This window comes from Lichenostomus cassidix, chromosome 1 (assembly GCF_008360975.1).
Source record: "Lichenostomus cassidix isolate B80296 chromosome 1, HeHo_3.0, whole genome shotgun sequence".
In the NCBI taxonomy this organism is placed as follows: domain Eukaryota; kingdom Metazoa; phylum Chordata; class Aves; order Passeriformes; family Meliphagidae; genus Lichenostomus; species Lichenostomus cassidix.
This window is the reverse complement of record NC_139479.1, coordinates 27,327,327-27,347,308: the sequence shown is the minus strand read 5'-3', so window position 1 is coordinate 27,347,308 and position 19,982 is coordinate 27,327,327. Positions and strand designations below refer to the sequence as shown.

Genomic DNA, 19,982 nt, shown 5'->3' with positions numbered 1-19,982 from the left:
GTTGCCAATAGTTCAGCCTAGGAAGCTCATGTGCACATTAAGAGATGAGCAACTAGATCAGTATTCTCACTGAAATAAATTGCATGTGGCAGGTCAATGAACCTTTCAAATCAATTGTAAAAAACAGAACTGAAATTTTTTCTCCTCTTTTTTTTTTTTTTTTTTTTTTTTTCCTTACAGCCCAGGAGGGCTGGGAGGAGGAGGGCAGCTGCTCACTGTAGATATCAAGCATACTCCTGGCCAGGAGCAAGGGTATTCTGCCCCCTCTCCAGAGGAACAGCACACAATCACCAGTAAGCCATACCCCATGAGGGATTACTGGTACTGCTTGGACAATCCAGACTCAGCCTTTTGCAATGCAGCACTCTCTGCTTTGCCTGGGACACCAACAGCGTCACCTGCAAAACGGTATCACGGGCAAAAGCAGCATGTCCTTGTCAGAGCTGACACTGCCCACCCCATACGAGACCTTATTTTGTGATGAAAAGCATCTGTCCATGAGGACACCCAGATCAAAGAAGTGATCTGACACAAAGGCAAACAGGCTGCCCAGTAAGAGATAACACATTCCCTTACAAACCCTGAGAGAAGCAGGACAGTCAGGCTCATCCAAAGCACATACACAGACTAAGATTCTCAAGCAAATCACTGTACAGTAGCTGAACCATAGTAACAGATCACAAGTGTAGGAAAAGTGAGGGAATACATACTTTCAGTCTCTTGAAGATGAAACCAGCATGTGTTAGCACACATAAACCATGGTAATCCATTCATCAGCTGGACTCCAAATAGAAAATTCCTCCCCAGGATTTGAACTTTGCAAGAGTCCAGTACTCCCAGCTTGGTTTAGTAGGATCAGTCAGCCTGAATACCTTAAACATTACTGTCTTAGCATTCAATGCCCTGTCCTCACTTATATATGATAACTCAAAGGTGCTCAAGGTATATACAAAAATTTATTTCAAGCCTACAAATACAGAACTGACTGCTACAGAAAAGAAATTGTGCCTTTGAACAGCTTCCCAAATTCAGTAGATGACATACCTTTTTTCTAGATCTTTGATTTTCTCCCTTAGAGGTGCAACAGCCTAAAATAAAGGAAAAACATTTAATCTTTGAAGAGTAAAATAAGATTCACATCACAAAACATGCACACAGGAAGTTGCCTTGGAGCAAAAATCATGGCAAACCGTCTCCTATGCAGATCTTTACTGAAGACACTCCAAGAAACTCATGTTTTAAAACCTCCTTTACATAAAAAAACATTGAACCTTTTCCACCAAAAATCGAATCACCTAGAACAGCGTGAGATGAAATCCCTTAGCCTACCACTGAAAGCAAAACATCTCAAGGCTCTGAGTAACATAGTCTTGATAAGGACATCCAATGTTATGATTCCTATTTGGCAAAGTGAATTTACAAGTGACTTGTCTGAGGTTGTCAAAGGTAATCTATATTATCCAGCAACAGCATAATGGGACAGTAATTAAAACCTCAACTATTTAAATGGACAACAGATAAGCATACAGAGGACACAGACACAAAATGCATTAGCTCCAGTGAAATTATCGTAATTCTCTCAGAACATGCTACACAGATTTAAAGATTCATTATGTCTAAATATCTAAATATGTTCTACATCATGATTTGAGGATATAATCAGGCTTAAAAAAATATTCAAAGGAAATTTGTGAGAAAATACAGTTCACCTACCAAGACTTCTGTTTGCATTTTCACTGCTTTAGAAGAAAAAATAATTTAAGTTGGCATAAGTTTTCAGTTTTATCACAGGACCCAAATTTCTAATAGTCTGCTGAATTTCAACAAGAGTCCCTGAACTCTTGTTTTTAAGTTTACTAAAGTCTTGTCACAAAATTTACCCTCTAGGGCTATATGTAAGTTGAAAGCTGTCAGAGGTTTTAACGGGTACTAAGTAGCAACACATCAGCAACCACCATTAATTTGCTTTACACAAATACTTCTGGTTAGAGCTAGACAATTCAGGAACTTCATAAACTGAAAAAAGCTGCATATTCATGTTAAGAGGAAGTAATATGCTATTGTCATTTATATTCATTAAATATTTAGCTCTGTGGAACAGCAAATAGTTCTTGAAACAGTTATACTTAATCTGATGGTCTAAGATATTATACAAGTACAGCTTTAAAAATAAGATCCAGAAATGCCCAACTTCTCAGACCTTACAGTAACTCTGATCTACACATTAAATTTCAAGTATTTCACCATTCTGAAACAACTGGAATTTTCACAATGCTTGTTACAACACTAACCAGAATTTAAAAAAAAAACAAAAACAACCAAACCAAATGAAAAAACAGAGGGAGAGGAACGCAAAAGACAAACTAAGAATACAAGCTTTCCATTGATTTTATGCAATTTCTGTGTGCTGCTCACTGTGTCCAGAGGAACAATGGCTCCATAAACCTGCTGGAATACAAGACATTAGGCAGACCAGACTACACTAGTACAGGCACACACAGCCAGACAAGGGTAAGGGGTATCGACCTCAAGGACTTCTCTATCTATTTAATACTTTGTTTTATTGTTGTTAGACTGGAAGTCTAAAACATTTGGAGAAAGATCTGTTGCACACATTCTTCATATTTCACAACAAACTGAGGCTGAAATGGAAATTCAGAGGTATTGGTACAGAAGTTCAGAACCACTAGTATGTTCAGTGCCCTTGTCTACTCCAGAAATTGCCAGGACTTGTGCTTAAAGCATTGGCACTGCACACCCTCCCCAACCACAAACACTGCTATCTTTGTCCATTAGTTAAGAACAAAGCAAAGCAATTTTGGGCACCTTCAAATTTGCAATGCATCTTACTTCTACTTCACATTTTGTAAGGAAGTCAGAGGAAAGAATTTGTGTACATCCTTTCAGTAACAAATAAAACAGTTCTTGGGAGGATTCTACCATAGTCTCTGCAGCAAATTCATCAGCAGATCTATCACCTCCAAGAAAGGTTTTAATGAAAATAAAGTGGAGTCACAGAATAATGTTAGAAATTCCACTAGAGCCAAGAACAGTTTAAAAACCTATGTACAGACATAAATCCAATGCTTTGAATGGTTCCAGCAGAATGAAGAGTAATGAGATAAAACTAAATATATCCATTCAATATGAAGTCAGTAAAAGAGAGTCTTAAAAATAAAACAGATTACAACTATTAGCAAACTAACCTCCTCTATTCTACTTTCCACCTTCTGATCCCCATTTTCTTGAAGAGTCCTGTTGGCAAGAAAAGAAAAAAAAAAATCCATATCTAAGCAGTAATTGCTCCACTTCACTGCATCATGTTAAAACAGCATCCTCAAAGCATCTCAAGTTAGTATTATTTCCAAGACATACTTAGAACAAATTAAAGTGGATGGTCTAATTTCCATTGAAATCCATTAGTTTGGCAGAAAATGAACCAAGCCCACAGGAAAGAACAGTAACAATAAAAATGACATTCATTTTACAAAGAAAATTAACTTAATCTTAAAAAAGTGTCCAATTACTGGTTTTGAGTGAAACTTTACAGTGCAAAGGCCCAAAATTTCATGTTTAGATCCTCTGCTTACTGAATGCTGACAAAACATTTTCCCTTAATGCCACAACAGTATCAGTCAACAAGAGAGAAGGGCAAATGTATCTCACTTTGACTCTGAACTTTTCCAAACACATGGGGAAAAGAAGCCAAATGTACTAAAACATGTCTTCAGTGACCACTTGATGGGCAATACTAACTTCTCACACAAATGTTACTCATTTGAAAGGAGGCCAAGGATGAAGTATGTTGTGGTAACTTGTGAAAACAGAGTACTGTCTAAAAGGCTGGTGTCTTGTACAAATCTGTGTGGTCTTACTTAACATCTGATTGTGTAAAGTATCTCAGTTATGTTCACTCACTTGTAACTTCTAAAAGTGTGGAGTATGTATTTTTGAATTCTACCTCTTCTATCAAGGTTATGCTATTTCCCTTACATTTGCGTAATTATATTTTTTCAATTAAACCTTCTCAAAGGGGAATTATTTATCTCACAGTAGTAAGGTTTTGCATACTAGAGGATTCATGAGTATCCAACATAAAATGGAGTTCTTTCAAGTGAGAAACAGAGCTCCTTTACTTGGGACCTAAACTCCTTACACTTAGGGAAACAGAAGATCCTTTGTTAAGCAGATATATATATACACCACCCTTTTAGAAGTTAAAGCAACGATTCCCTTCATAACCCTCTGTAAAACTCCCACTTTTAAAAAGTGTCAGCTCAGTCTATTAGCGAGGCAAAGACCTTACTGACCAGATTAATTTGTATATCTTTAAAGAATACAGTAAATTTGTACAGTAAGATATACATACCCTGAATCATCTATTCAAACCAAATTGTCATTTATTGCATTAATGGCAAATAAAACCCCTGCACGTAATGTAGAATGAATTTACTATATGGAAGTAATATTAAGCTATCTGGCTGGATTTTGAAAATGTTTTCCGAAGTAACAGAGATTTAGAAAAAACTACACAAACAACTGTGGAATAGATAGCTTTTTCTCTCTGATGAGTGAGCAAGGAAAATTTAAAAAAACCCTCAATTTTAAAAGGTCCCCTCAAAAATAGTTCCTACTATTTTATTCACAAATCCTGGAACTCAAGGACTGGCACTCTGTAGTTTATTTTTAATTGGCATTTCCTCCTAACAAAGACAATCTTACTGGCTGAGGACCAACATCAGACCTTTAGAAATCATTTCCCCCCTCAATAGCTCTATAAAGGACACCTCAAGTAAGAATTCAGATGCAGGTAGAAGCAGAATTTGTAAGGACAGCTAATCAGGGAATAAACACCCTGGATCCCACACTCACCTGTCCTCCTCAAACCCCTTTCCAGGGTTCTTCATTAAGAAATGCTCAGCTGCTCATGTAACAGCTGCTAAGCTGCCATAGTTGGTCATGATAACATGGTAATCTAAATCATATCTGCATCTGCAAGCCACCACAGCCCAGCAGCTGTTTGACTAACAGCTGAGCACTCTTTGTATCAAGGATGGAGGACTAGAGTGGACCACTTGGGATAGGGACAGATCCCAGGGCAAGCTGTCCTGGGTTAATCAGAGCCCAGAGAAAATTCATTATTTTTCTGTTTTTATCTCAAGCTTTCTTTACTATGTGCTGCTAAGAGTGGCATGGCAACAACACCAAAGCCCTTTACTAGTAACAAAACATGGTAAAATGTTTTGTCCTCTGTGCACAATGACTTTGCTGTAGGGAACAAGCTGTCCCCATATTCTCTTCAATTTCTTTTGCAGCTGTGTCTTCCCAGTGAATTGTCCTTGAGGACAAACTTACATGCAAGCAGAAATGTGAAAATCTGCACGTTTTGCATACATATTGTTTGTCCTCCTATTTCTAAAGGAAAAAAATTCTAGGGGACAATGTAGGATTTTCTCCTTTTCAGCAGTTAGAACACCAGGTTCTCTCCCAATTAACTGTGGAGGAGGAAAAACTCTCCAAAGCCCATTTCTGATTCTAGGTACAGAAATATAATAATGGCAAGCAGTGGAGAATGTGCTGCTCTTCAATATTTAATCCCTTATTATTGCTGAGATACAGTCACATCTGTGCTGAGGAAAAGCAGAATCCAAACCTATGCAACCAGGTATGCCAACCAAATGGCCAAAATCAGAAATGGAGTGTCAGTAAAATCCTGGATGAGATCTACAGCAAACATACAACCATTTTTGAGACTGAACACTTTGTATTTTTAAAAAATTGTATCAGCTGCTTAGCAACCACTCAAACAACAGTGTGAGCTGCTGTTTTTCTCCCTACTTTATATATATTGACAGGAAAGGTAAGATAATTTCATGACATAAGGATATTCAATACAAAAATGATATACATTACCTCATATTGACAAAGTTTCCCCATACAGCTGGAAAATAAGAAGAGAGAAAACATTACAATGTCATATAACAGTACCTAAGGTAATTTTTTCCCATTATCATCAGAAAGAATTTAAGACAATATTAAACATGTTAAGCACAAAATATCTAAAGATACATAAACACACCCCCCAAGTGTCTGAAACAATTTTAGAATATGGGCAGAATTCTGATGAGATTACATCAGACTGTAAAAAATGTGCAGGGATTATCTAAACTGTAATTTGCCATTGCACACAGATTAAACAAACCAGAACACTCGACTTGTTTATTAGGGACACTAGAAAAAATGACAAGAGCAAGAAAGGAGCCCTACAGACCTGAACCACACAAATTGGAAACTGCAGAGTGACAGAACACTGGTGAGAGCTAAACCAGTCCACAGAGGTGCCACAAGAGTCCTGCATTAGAGCTAGCAAGTGCTTGTATGCACATACTTTCTTTCTGTAAATACATATACACTGTGATGTAGACACAAAAGGTACCTAAGCAATACAACTTAAAATGCCTCAGTAAGCATATAATAACTCATTTATTACTGTTTGTATTGGAAAAAGTTTTATAGAAAGATAAATTATAATGTAAAATTGAAAACCAAAGATGTATCTGATGTTTTTAGATTCACAAAAATATCCAGCTGCTCAAATTACTTTCTACTAGAAAAAAAAATCTTCTGAAACTGGTCAGGGTTTAGGTGATTATTGGAAGACCATCAGAACACTGACTTTCCTTTCAACTTTCAACCAGGACATAGATTGCAGTTTTAAGTGAAAAAATGAGAAGTCATAAACCAGGCTACACTGACAAGGAAGACGACAACTCAACATCATAAAGAAAAACAATGTTAACATGGAACAGTTATGTAAGGGACTCTGCAAAACAAGCAACACAGGAAATATACTCCAAATATCTCCAGAAAATCTGGAATTGCTCTTTTAAGACACAAGGCTCATGATAAGGACCCAAATTACACTGGGTCTTAAGAAGAAGTAGCCTACATGCAGTACTAACATACATATTTAGAAGGCTTCTGAAGTGTCCACAGATTGTATAAGCTGCATTGCAGGTCTCAAGCAGCAGCTAGTAAAGTATTCTGCCTACCTTTGGGCTTTGCACATACATTTCCATCACTATTACTCAATGAGCTCAAGCAGATGATGAGGTGTTACAGAAACAAAACAAAACACGCTGCTAAAGTCACAGGCACCTTCCAGGCAGGAGGAGAAATGAAACATTCCCAGGAAGAAGGAGTGGGAAGAACACAAATGAGGATTCAGTAATGCAGTTGTTCTAGCCTTTAGGGGATGGCTAAGCTACTGAACTGTTTGTAAGTGCTGAGTGCTGCTGAGTAATTCAAAGAGTAACTCAAAGGAATTCATGACAGAGTATCAAAAAGCTGCAGGAAGGCCCTGTGATATCTGTGGTTATATCATAAAACCTCCTGTCATCCTCTGAGGAAAAGACAGGGAAGCTTTTTATTAGAAAAAATGATCCATAAAATCCAACTGAATTTTTTAAAAACCCTGCTTTTTATTAGAAAAATGATCCATAAAATCCAACTGAATTTTTTAAAAACCCTGCATTTTGTGTTAACTAGATAAAGTAAATTTAATGTGGGGGCAAAGGGATACAGTGTTGAGCACTGTTAAATGCAAGTTATTTACCCTGCAGCTAGGATTTTAGAATTATGTATGGTAACATTAATGAAAAAAGACTTTTTTTCTTTCAGTGAATGATGACAATCTGGTAGTTACAGGTACAGAATTCTCCAGATAAACACAACTGAGTTATACTTACAATGAATTCTTTTTCTGGGCTACAGGAACCCATACAAATAATGTAAGTGGTTATGCAGCGACAAGAAGCATCTGGGTCTATCTGGTGAAGTAGGAGTTGAAAAAAAAAAAGAAAAAAAAAAAAAGAGTTGCCAGCTGCACCACAAATACCACTTTGCCAGCTCTGTTGCAAAGACAGCACAACCACACTGCATACAAGGAACTAGCTTCCTAAAGAAAATATGTGACGTGTGTGCTCAGTGTCCACAGCAGGGAAGGGAGCTCAAAAAGGCATTCACAGGCTTCCAGGAACAGTGTTTGATATCCCAGTTTTGTAGGGGTACATGACCTTCCATTAAACTTCTACGAAGTGCATTTGTGTACCCCCAAAAAACTGACCACACAGGAACTATCATACAGAGGGAACTGAAGCACCCTGAAGTCTCTCTCACTTCAGTGAACTGACTGCCCTCATAAAGGATTCTGAATGCACAGTTCTAAAAAGGATCTCTTTGGCTGCTAGTGCTCACATGGATCTTACACCAAGGTTGAAGGGATCAGAGCTGAGATTTTTGTACAAGAGTGGAAATAAGGTTTGGCTGTTTTTCTTCCAAATACACAGCTGTTTATATAATGGGCTTACCCAGAGGCAGAACCAGCAGCACAACTAAGGCTCACAGAGGATTTCCTCGCCCTAAAGGTTACGTCAAGGCCAGTTTTTTCTAGAGAAGCCCCTTTCTGAAATTATGCTGGATGCAGAGGAGTACAATGACTGGGATACTGTCAGCAAACAAACAAACCCAAAACAAACAAACTACAAAATCTGTGAAATCACACCTCAAAAAGTGCAACGGAAACCCCAAGAACTTTGCTGGGGTTTTGCTGAGCTATTGCTATTTACTATTAAATGGACACTTACCTATCAGAATTTTAACTCTGATCAGCTGCACTTAATAGCAGGCAAATGCTACCTTTCTAGATCCTCAGAACACAGGAACAGGATGCATGTTTTCATCTGAATGTCTTTTGAATCTGTCATCTACAATAACACTTTTAGTATAGATTGCTATAAAACAGATTACTATGCTAAGAGAACCTTGTATGCCATAATTAACTCATCTACAATAGGCTGGGGAACCAGGAAAATAACACTGTCACAACATGAAAGTGGGAAAAAACAATTGTAAAAGAAACATGTATTTTTCTCCCTCTTCTCTGGGTCTCTTTAAATGACATGAAAATCAAGTTATAGACAATCACAGGCCCTCAACAGTAATACATGCTCAATCTGAAATTATTAGTGGTGGCACTAGTTTCAGCATCACATACACTTTAAAACAGATGTTTTAAGAAGCAAAGCCATGATGTCCATAGAGATCCAACTGTGCTAAAACCAGATACAATCTCTTTAAAATAATTTTCTTTCCCAATTGCTTTGTTGTTTGCATTTTCAGGACACTGTTACAGAAACTTTTGCACAAACTTTCTCTAAGTAGATTTAGCTGAAAGCACAGGAATTTTCCCTGTATCACCCTCCTTTCAACTTCTGCTGCTTCTCAGAATAAAAAGACTGTAAGAGGATGTTTATTACAAATAGATTTCACTACCAACAGAAACAGCATGCAGGAATAATATGAACTGATACACAGTCATAACCTGAATTTCTAGAGCAAATTCGTAAGCTCCGAACATCCAAAGTAAATTGCTTCAGTCAAACTTTCCATTCCAGAAAGATGCAATGGCATTCAAATGGGTTTTTGTTTTTTGGTTTTTTTTTTTTTTGCTTAAATCTGACTCTCCACGGTCACTCAGCAACTTCAGACTCCTCAAAGAAATAAGGTTTTTGTAAGGTTTTTGTTTCTGGATGAAAACCTGACAAAAAAGGGAAAGCATGCAAAGGGAAATCATAAATGCTTTTTATCACAGTTGCATTAAAGTTTTAATTTAATTAATTTACATATTAAATAATGTAAAGAAAACAATTCTTTCATTTAGGAAACTATTATTTCCCACACAACACCTTGAGGTTAAACTGGAGAAATATGAGTTTGATAGACTACTCAACAGATGGCAGCTGCATGGCTGCATCCATGGCTCAATGCCCAAAGGGAGATCAGTAACAACTGGTGTCCCTCAGGGGCCTATAATGGGACCAGTACTACTCAGTATCTTCATTAATGACACAGACATAGCAACTGAGTGCATCCTTGGCAAGGCTGCAGATGACACTGAGCTGGCAAGTGTATTGAGAGAAGCGATGCCATCCAGAAGAGCAAAGACAAGCTTAAGGAGTGGGCAAACACAAACCTCATGAAGTTCAGCAAGGCAAAGTGCAAGGCCCTGAACCTGGGTCACGGCAACCACCAGTATCAGTACAGCTTGGGTTACAAGTGGACTGAGAGTAACCCTGTCAAGAAGGTCTTGGGGGTACTGGTGGAAAAACTGGACATGAAATGGTAACACACACTTTCAGCTCAGAAAACAAATCACATGCTGGGCTGCACCAAAAGAAGAGTGATCACCACGTCTAGAACGGTGATTCTCTCCCTCTACTCCACACTCATGAGATACCACCTGCATACAGCTTTAGGGCTCTCAGGACAAGAAACACATTGACCTGTTAGAGAGGGCCCAGAGGAGAGCCACAAAACACAGTCAGGGGGATGGAACACCTCTCTTATGAGGACAGGCTGGGAGTTGAGGTTGTTCAGCCTGGAGAAGAGAGAAGGCTTTGAAGAGACCTTATTGTGGCCTTACTTAAAAGAGGCTTAAAAGAACAATGAAGAGAAACTTTCTACCAAGGTCTGTAGTGACAGGACCCTTAAGAGGCAATGGTGTTAGCCTGAAAGAGAGTAGATTTAAATCAGATGCAAGGAAGCAATTCTTTACTATGAGAGTGGCAAGCCACTGGAATAGGTTGCCCAGAAAAGTTGTGGATGGCCCATACATGGAAACAAGGTGAGGCTGGACAGGGCTCTAAGCAACTCTTTCTAGTGAAAGATGTCCCTGCCCATGGTAGTGGGGGGCTGGATTAGATGATCTTTTAAAGGTCACATCCAACACAAACCATTTTATGATTTGGCCAATACATTTCAAACTGCCTTTTATAGTTTATATTCCACAAGAATAAAAAAACCTTCTCAATTGTATTCCTTCTGTAATTCCAGCAGTATGTTAATCTGCCTCAGAAAATTATTTTACTGCTGAGAGTATTTTGAAATATTAACGGAGATAACAACATACAATTACTAATCATAACTTTGTATTCAGAAATGTCACCTTTCTGAGTGAAGTTTGTGATTACGCCTTTGGGGAACATACAACTTGAATATTAAAAAAGCTTAAAAAAAAATACACCTATGTTAAGTATAGACAGATTTCTGTATGGCAAATAGTTCTTCCTGTTGTATTTCCTGAACTGATGCCTTGCTCAACTGTAAAGTTCCTGCCCCAAATCAAAGACAGCAGATAGGAACTGTAGCTTTTCCCACATGAGAAGTACCCTAGAGTACTAGAAAGTACTAAGGAAAGATGCTCTCTCTTTATCTTGGAGCAGCACAATCACTCTATGTCAACCCTCCAGCTAGGCATCAGCTAGCAAAACAAAGGCAACACAATCACCAGGAAATTTCCCTCTCTTAAGAACAAACACTTAAAGCTTGGCAAACCAATACCCTCCTACAGCTGTGAGATATAACATTATGCAAATTTTCTTTCTTTACAGGAGTTAATGGAGCTTTGTATGGGATGGGAAGGTAGCCAAGGATACTTTTCTTACACTTCAATTAGCATCATCACTTTATGACTGAATTTTGTTCTTAGTTTCCCAGATAGAAAATTCTCTTGAAATTTTCTAATAAGTATTTTTTCCAGTTTTCTGTTCACTGTTTCTACTTCTTCCTGTCTCCTATCTTCACATATCATTCTTTACCACTTCTCCTCCACTGATCCATCTGTTGACTTCTAAGACTGTTTTCAGTGGACACACAGACTGTTGCAATAGTCTGCAGTGTAACTAACTCACTTTTCCCAGCTACCTTTCACAAACCCCTTCAGGTAAATTGGTGCAATAATCCCCATCTATCCCTCTCTACCGTCCATAAATGAGATGCTGAAAACTACCAGTTTCAACTGAATTCTGCTTTGGTCAACAAACCTTAGAAAAAAGAAACAAGCCATATAAATGTCAGACAAATACTCCCCTTTGCAAAAACAGAGGGTAAAGAAGGTGAAAGCTCCGAGAGCGTTCATCCTTCAATAGAACGATGACAGTGCTGTCTCCTGCATATGCTGCAGAAGAGACAAATACTAAGTGGAGATAAAAGATTAAAGACAAATATTAAATGGAGATAAGGCAGGAACTGTAAGATTAATTCCTGCAGGATGCCAAAAATTGTTTTAAAACATCATGGCTAGCAAACCACAGTCAGAGTCCATCTATTCCTGACAAACAACTGAAGCGCGAACAAACTGTCATAAGCTACATGAGTACGGCTAGTTGGAAGCCTGATGAACAGGGAACTGGAAGCTGTTACGACAGTGAACTTATTTGCATAAGCCCACAAATGAAAGGCAGCTCTGTAGGACATGAACCCAACCAGCAAATGTTTTGGGTTTGATTTTTTTTGGTGGAGAATCCATGGCACACTGACACAAAAAGCAAGCAAGCCCAATGTCACACACAACCATTTCTAACTCTTCCCTAGCCAGTCAATCATGACGTCTAGTTATAAAATGGCTGGGGAAGAAAGATTTCTGATTCTGAGTAACACTGAGACAGATAGCCTGAAGCAATAGGACAGGACCAACTCGATAACTGCTTTTCTATTACGAAAAGTGGAAGTAAAAGCTTATCAAAACAAAACATTAAGCAGCATTTAATCTCCATTTTGAACATATGCAAGACAAGCAACACGCAAGGGGTTGGTAAGATTCCAACTGAAAAGCTCACTCACACCTTGATATTTTGAGAACATTGCATTCTTCCTAGCTGATGGAAATCTGACAGAAACAAATGGCTAATCTTGTAAAACAAAGGATAACAACCATGGAAACTAACAATGCTGTGAAAAGCTAAGCCACTATTCTACAGGATGTACTTCCCTCATATTATTTTGACATTTCATTTTTAAGTTCTCATAGCTGTGCTATAATTTATCTTATAAAGGAAACAAGTTCTTAAGCTTGGATCTCATGACAGCATCCTACTATTCCATTTTCTACTTGGGAAAGGAACAAGCCTACTGATATATTTCCTGAGAATCGTTTGATCTACAAATGAGTAAAGAGAACTGTTCTACTTTACCAGAAATAGAGCTCTTAACTTTTTCATTAAGAACATGCCACTGCCCTGGCATACCAAGGCATCAGCAGATTATTTACAGTAGCATCAAGATTAAAGCAAACCATGTAGATTGATGAACTCTGGTCTTAAATCCTGGCTACAAGATTTTAGGTGTATTTCTAACAACTTAAATAAGGTCCTGATTCTGCAAAGACAGTGCCATTGAAGCATGGTAGCATGCTCATATAAAGCTAAATAAACATATAAAATTTCCAAGGGAGTGAGTTTAAGGTGTCTATGTATTGACATTCCACCAACACATAAACAGGTGGGATTTTTAAAAACAAAAGAAAACTCTTGGCCTGCATGTAAGTTATTCATATTGTGGTGACACCAAAGTTTTTTAACATTATCGATTCAACAGACTGGTCTTTTATGATCTGTCTACACTTCTCATTATGAACAACAAAAATCAATTAATCCCACTTCACCTCTGTTCATAACTACCTCATGTTCTGAAGCTCTGGTTTGAGAACAGCTTCAAGATGATGTAAGGGGAGCCCATGACTGAAAGAATTTGTTTCAGTCCATCTCCACATGCCACTCCACCCCACTCTGGTCAGCATTAGCACTCCTGCACTATTTTGGTGGGGGTTAAATCAGAGGAAAGTTGGGAGCAGGAGGCTTTGTCCCTTTAAAAGGACAATGCAAATTCAACCTCTGGGCAAGCACACAGTAGCACAGTTCAGCCAGGCAATGTCCACAGAAGACAGCACTGAAGGTGAGTCAACTAGAATAATTATGAAGAGTATTTAAAAAAAATAATTTGAATAGCAGTCTGACATATTACAGAGTGATTCAGACAGCTTACTAGCTGCAGTATCTCCAGATTCATCACTTGGGCAATGTTGAACAACATCACCCCTTCCACTCAGGGCCTGCAGAAAAGGTAAAGGTAAATGTTAAATTCTATTCACTTCACTTTCCCAGGGAAGAGTTGCTTAAGTCACAACAGCTTTTAATTGCCTGCTGCACAGAAATGCTCCTTTTGACTTCTATTTTTATACATACAAACTATGCACAGCACACTGCTTCAAGTGAATGATTTTTAAAAATTAATATAAATTAGATTTGCAGAAATGAGGCATCAAATACTACCTTAATTCAAATGCGAATCTTAAGTAAGGATCTTTCTGGTCTAAAGTGTTACTAGGGAAACCACTTAAGTCCATAAAAGAGATCTAGGGATCTTTTTAATATGACCCTGAGTGTGTACCTCACGTCATGGTGGTACTTCAGCTGAAGTAAACAAGACTCCTTAGGACAGATACTAATTGTAGACCTGGAAAGCACATCATGGTAATGCTGCCAACAGCACTGCCAGCTTCCCATTTTACCACTGTGCATCACCTCCTCAAGTTGGGCCAAAACAGTTGTCAAATAGGCACACTATCAAATGGCTATAACACAAAAGGCTGATCTCAGCCCAGACCAGTTCTATATCTGGTGCACAACACAGAAATTTCAGTCATCGTATGATGTGGAGCAGAGTCACCCACGACAGCCCAGCCATCCACCACCTTGTGTGAAACTGCCAAGAGAGCCACTCAATGACGCCTGAGAGGAAATAGCTCACAGCCTTTCAATTGTCTGCAAAAAGTTCTTCCTCTAGTTTTCAAACCCACATAGAGAAGTTCTTCAGGCACTTTTTTAATAAATTTGCATTCAAAGGCAAAAGATTTCTACAAAATAAGACATTTCCCTAAATGATACTCTCAAAACATTCACTCAGGGTTGCACACACAGGCTGACAAAATGGTACTATTAAAAAAGACCTATCGTCTAGTTCACAAAAAAATAATGTACTTGCCAACAATTTCATTCCCTGTAAAATGTGCTCCAAGTCTGAATGCCCATGCCTTCATACTGAATGGAAATTCATGGAAAGGAGGCGCACAGCCTAAAAACACTTAGTCATTTGGAGAGTACTTCAGAAAGAAGGAATGTAAAAAGTGCCAGCACATACACCTACACCAGCAGATCAGTTTTCTCAGATTCTATGCTATTTCACTTGAGCATTATCTGACTGCAAGTAGAGCATAGTGATGATTCAGTAACATTGTGAGGAGTATCCTTTTAGGACAGATGAATGGGATCTTAAATAATCACTTCTGTAGAAAAGCAAACAAAAAATATTCTCTCCAGAATCTGACAGACCAGTGGCCTCTGCTACCATATCATACTATGTAGCTGACACCTAAGGATTCCACTACTTTTGATCTCTAGTCAAAAGATGGAAAAGCACAGCATGCTAGATTTACAAAAAACACGTTCTCATCAGACACCAACTTACTCTTTTCAAGCCGCTTTTTTGCCACACTGACCTGCAGTCCCTCTCCTCCTCCACTTTTTTTTTCTGAATCCCAAAGAATAAGCAGTCAGAAGGTTTCTCCTGAAGGCTTTTAATACAAAGCTAGAAAACTGACACCAGCTACTGTCCACAGAATATAACCAACAGGTAGATCCTATTGACCACGTCAACTACCACTCAAATCCAGTATTTTCACAGCAGCCTATTAACTTTAGTTTAGAAAACTAACATTTTCAGCATGGTAAATTTCAAAATAAGAACGGATATTAAGCTGTCAGGATGCAAAGGACCTAAAGTCACTTGGACAAACAAATTGTCCCGAAAGTCAGAGCTACAACATAACTTCAATGGTAAAAGCAGTATGTAAATAGTGAGGTTCAATAAACGCAGTGACATATGGTAATAAAAGGAATTGCTGTGCTTCTGTGGTAGGAAACACCGCCCCTCGGACAAAATTACTTGTGTTGTATCTCTCCACCTTCCCAAATCCAAAGGAAGGATCCTAAATGTGATGCGCACACTCACCCCCAAAGCTAGCTCACCTGTATGTGCTTTCAAGTAGTAAGAGAATACTTGCTCCCCAGCTAAGCTGACAAGGCACCGCGTCATCTACACAGAATCTACCCAAGTCTGAAAACAAAACAGGCTAAAATAAAATAAAAATGCACTAGGAAAAAAGCAAGAAAGGGAAGAGAGGTGACAGAACAGCATTTTAAATTCATTTTAAATCTATCTGACTCACTCCTAGTAACCGAAGTCATAAACATCCCCGTCCCTGGCTATACTAAGATTTTCTCAAGTACCTCTGTGCCTCTCTCCCAGCTCTTAAGACTCCAGCTACGCGCTGAGTTAATAAACAAACATTTATTTAGCCCCCAAAGGACTTGGAACGATTTCACAAAAACCAGACACGAGGCCTACCCTAGAAAAACTTCCCTGAGAGCTGCTCACCGCTACCAGGTCGCCATCGGGTCTGACAAAGCGCGGTCTGAGGGAAGAGCGGCTGCGGAAACACCCCGAGCCACGTCCCGCTCGCCCCGCTTCCCGCAAGCCCTCGGGACGGGGCAGCGGAGCGACGACTGCCGGGGACGCCCGGCACGGCTGCCCGCCGCACTCGGGAAAGTTTCGGCAGGGCAGGGGCAGGGGGAACCCTCCGCCCCACCGCCCAGCCCGCGGGGACCCTCTGCCCCGCCGGGGCTGGAGCAGCCACGCTGCGGCGCCCCCGCAACCGGGCAGCGCAACGAGCTGCGGGAGCTGCCGCCGCCTCCTCCTCCTCCTCCTCTCCCCCACGGCGGGCGGAGGGCACGGGGGGCGCCGTGCCAGCGGGCAATGAATGGCCGGGCCAGACCCGCCCCCACCCCCGCTCACTCACAGGCGACGTAGGCGACGAAGGCGAGCCCCATGAGCAGCTTCATCCTCCTGCGGTTGATGGCGGTCAGCAGGCGCAGCAGCGGCCCCTTGCTCACCATGCCCCGCGGCAGCGGCACGCAGAGCGCCGGGCACGGCCGCGGCCACCCACGGCTCCGCTCGGCCCGCTCCGCCCGCCCCGGAACCGCCCGCGCAGGCGCACTGCAGGCGCGCGCCCGCTGCCGTACCCGCCCCTCTCTCCCCGCCGGGGACGCGCCGGAGCTGTAGCGGCGCATGCGCGCGGCCTGTGCTGCCCTCATAGCGAGCGGTTCGCTCCGGGGCGCGTGTTGTTTGCTGGGTGCCTGGTACCCGCAGAGTGTGCCCGGGGAAAGGGAGCATGCCTGGGGAAAGGGAGCATGCCCGGGGAGAGGGAGCGTGCCCGGGGAGAGGGAGCGTGCCCGGGGAGAGGGAGCGTGCCCGGGGAGAGGGAGCGTGCCCGGGGAGAGGGAGCGTGCCCGCAGCCTCCCCGTGGCCCTGGTCTGGTCTATCAGGGCGCTTGTGCGTCGGGCGGGCTTGGCCGCCTGTTGCTTCCCGCTGTGGTGGTCGTTAGGTCGTGACCTGCTGAAATAAACAGGCAGACGTGGGCACACACAATAGACTATCTGGGTGTAACGCTGTCGCCTTCAGTACCTGGTCTTTTGAAAGCACAGTTTGCCTCGTCCCGAATGTGCTTTCTATATGTACACAGGTACCTGCATGGTAGCAAGAACCACTTGGATGCAATTTTACAGAATCACAGAATACTCCTAAGTTGGAATGGACCCTCAAGGATAATCAAGTGTGACTCTTGACCCTGCACAGAACAGCCCTAAGAGCTGCCTTATGTGTCTGAGAGCATTGTCCAAATGCTTCTGTCCGGCTTGGGGCTATGACCACTCGTGTGGGTAGACTGTTCCAGCGCCTGAGCACCCTTTGGGTGAAAACCCTTTTTGCGATATCCAACCTAAACCTCCCTGGACATAACGTCAGGCCTTTCCCTAAGGTCCCATCATTGGTTGCCAGAGAAAGAAGTCAGTGTGCCACTCCACCTTGTGAAGTTGCAGACTGTGATGAGGTCTCCTCTCAAGGTGCACTAGGATGATCCCGTTTGAGCAGGGAGGTTGGACCAGACAACCTGCTCTGGTGCCTTATAACCTTGCCCTTTCTGTGGTTCTGTAAATGGAAAATATCAGGATTTCCCTGGTCTCCCTCTCACCTGCGACAGCTAGTAGTTTATGGATTTGCCTCCGTTCAGGATAACAAGATTGCAGTTGCTTTAAAACAGCTTACATTTTTACTGCAGCTTCTATTTAAATTCCGTGAGGCCTGTTGCAAACTGCTGATTGATATTTGCCTGGAATGGTAGGCACCTTCCTCGTGGCAAAACATGTTCTCCTGCCAGTAGATACACTTAATCTGAAATCTCCCTCCACAGCCTGACCTTCCCTTTGAGTAGTATGGCCTCCACACAGCTTGTAAGGGATATTCTTTCTCACACTTGCCTCCCACAGGAGAAGACTGCAAGAACAAGTGCTCTTGAATTAAATTCTTCTTTTCAGAATAGAAATGCACTTTGTTTACACCAAAAAACAAATACCTTGGTCAAACAGAGGCTCACACAGTTAACAAGAGTTAACCCCTTCTTCTTACAAAGAGTAAAGTCAGTGAAATAAATGTGTGAGTGTCAGAAGGGTAAGTGCAGTAAGGTGCTGTGCAGAGTGACTAAGAATATCTCCCCAGCATGACCCACAGAAGAAAAGGGACATTTTCAGGAAACCTTGAGAACTGAGATTTCCTGACTCTGGGCTCTGATTATGAGGCCACTCCTTTCCTCTTGATTTTTGTTTCCTTTGATTTGTGTTTGCCATGCCTAACTTGCAAGTTAATCCCACTGCTTCTAGCTGCATGGAGTAAAGGGAATAACATATAATTTAAAACATAATCTAGTTCCACACTCATCTTGCATAGTAATCTCTCAAAAAGCAGAGTTTTATACCAGCAGTAAATTTGGCCGTCAAAAAGCTACAGCTGGACAGTGCTGCTGTAGAGCTGTAGAGCTAGAGAATATTACAGGATATATCCATATGCACAATACCAAATCCACAAGCCTTTAGGGGTACTCAAGACACTTTTAACTGTTGCCCTGCCCTAAGCTGGGCTTCAGAGTCTGTGACTCAATCATGCTGCCTGTGTAAGGCACCTTGCTTGGCACCTCTCTCACTCTTCAGGCCAGTTTTGCTGCAGAAACATGTTGAGACAGGCTGCAATCTGTGAAGATGGGAAAAAGAGAGCAAAGGAGCCAGATGCATTATGGAACTTTATGGTGGAGGAGATTTGAAAGGCTGATCATGCTCTCTGCAGGGCCAGCTGTTTGTCATGCGTGACACCAGGGCCAGCTGTGTCTATGTCACTCTGCAAGTGAGACAGAATGTGTCTAACTTAACTGCAGGAGGGTGACTGTAAGTCTGTCCCATCTCGGCTATAACTACAGATATGTACCTTGTAAGTACTATAAATTTCTCCAGACCCACGATGGCCAAGAGGAGGGGCACTTGTTTCAGGATACAGCTGGTCACATTCACAACCTTGTGCCAAGGACTGGCGCCAACAGCAGTGGCTGCTAAATGTGCCAAGAGAAAGACAGGGATGATACAGTTTGCTGAGTGCTGAGTCTCAGTGTGTTATAAATCAGGCAGCAGGCATCCATCTGCCTTCGGGTCATTATCTTAGTCAGGCTGATCTCATGACATCAGCTAATGGCATTTTTCATTGAGATGGTTTGCAGGCAGTACATCCTGTCTCCCATAATGCAGTTTTCAACTTTAGTTCTCAAAGTGCTTTAGGAGAGTTTTTTTATTGTTGTTATTCTTCTTCTTCTTCTTCTTCTTCTTCTTCACTAAATCACAGCCTGTAATGCAATGGGGGGTTTTAAATGATGGAATTTTCAAATAACTTTTTATAATGATTAAAAATGTGAATGTGCAGGTATATCTACCTGAACAACCAGTATGAGTTCAGAATTCACAGCCCCCCTGCAATGTACTTTTCCTTGATACCAGATCAAAACTATGCAATTAATCAGGGGAAAAAAACCCACTAAACCAACTGCTACAATTTGCAGATTTTCACATGATGCTGCATGATGGAGACTCTTCTGCCCTGTGGAAATATTGGGAAAATCTTGGCTTTCTGTCCCAGTCATCTTTCTGCAAGAG

General features: G+C 41.0%; 1 protein-coding gene across 2 annotated transcripts in view; it reads right to left on the bottom strand.

Annotated features, from left to right (window-relative positions):
- UXS1 (UDP-glucuronate decarboxylase 1) overlaps positions 1–16,944 on the bottom strand; it is a 54,299-nt gene extending 37,355 nt beyond the window's left edge. The window contains exons 1-4 of one of the 2 annotated variants that reach the window (XM_085053960.1): positions 16,754–16,944; positions 5,914–5,941; positions 3,207–3,255; positions 1,045–1,088 (exon numbers count right to left, since the gene is read on the bottom strand). In XM_085053960.1, the coding sequence (XP_084910086.1) occupies positions 1,045–1,088; positions 3,207–3,255; positions 5,914–5,941; positions 16,754–16,850 (218 nt within the window). In that variant the 5' untranslated portion in view covers positions 16,851–16,944. The remainder of the gene's footprint in view (positions 1–1,044; positions 1,089–3,206; positions 3,256–5,913; positions 5,942–16,753) is intronic. The other variant, XM_085053965.1, reaches the window with a different exon arrangement.
- Positions 16,945–19,982: the final 3,038 nt, after the last annotated feature.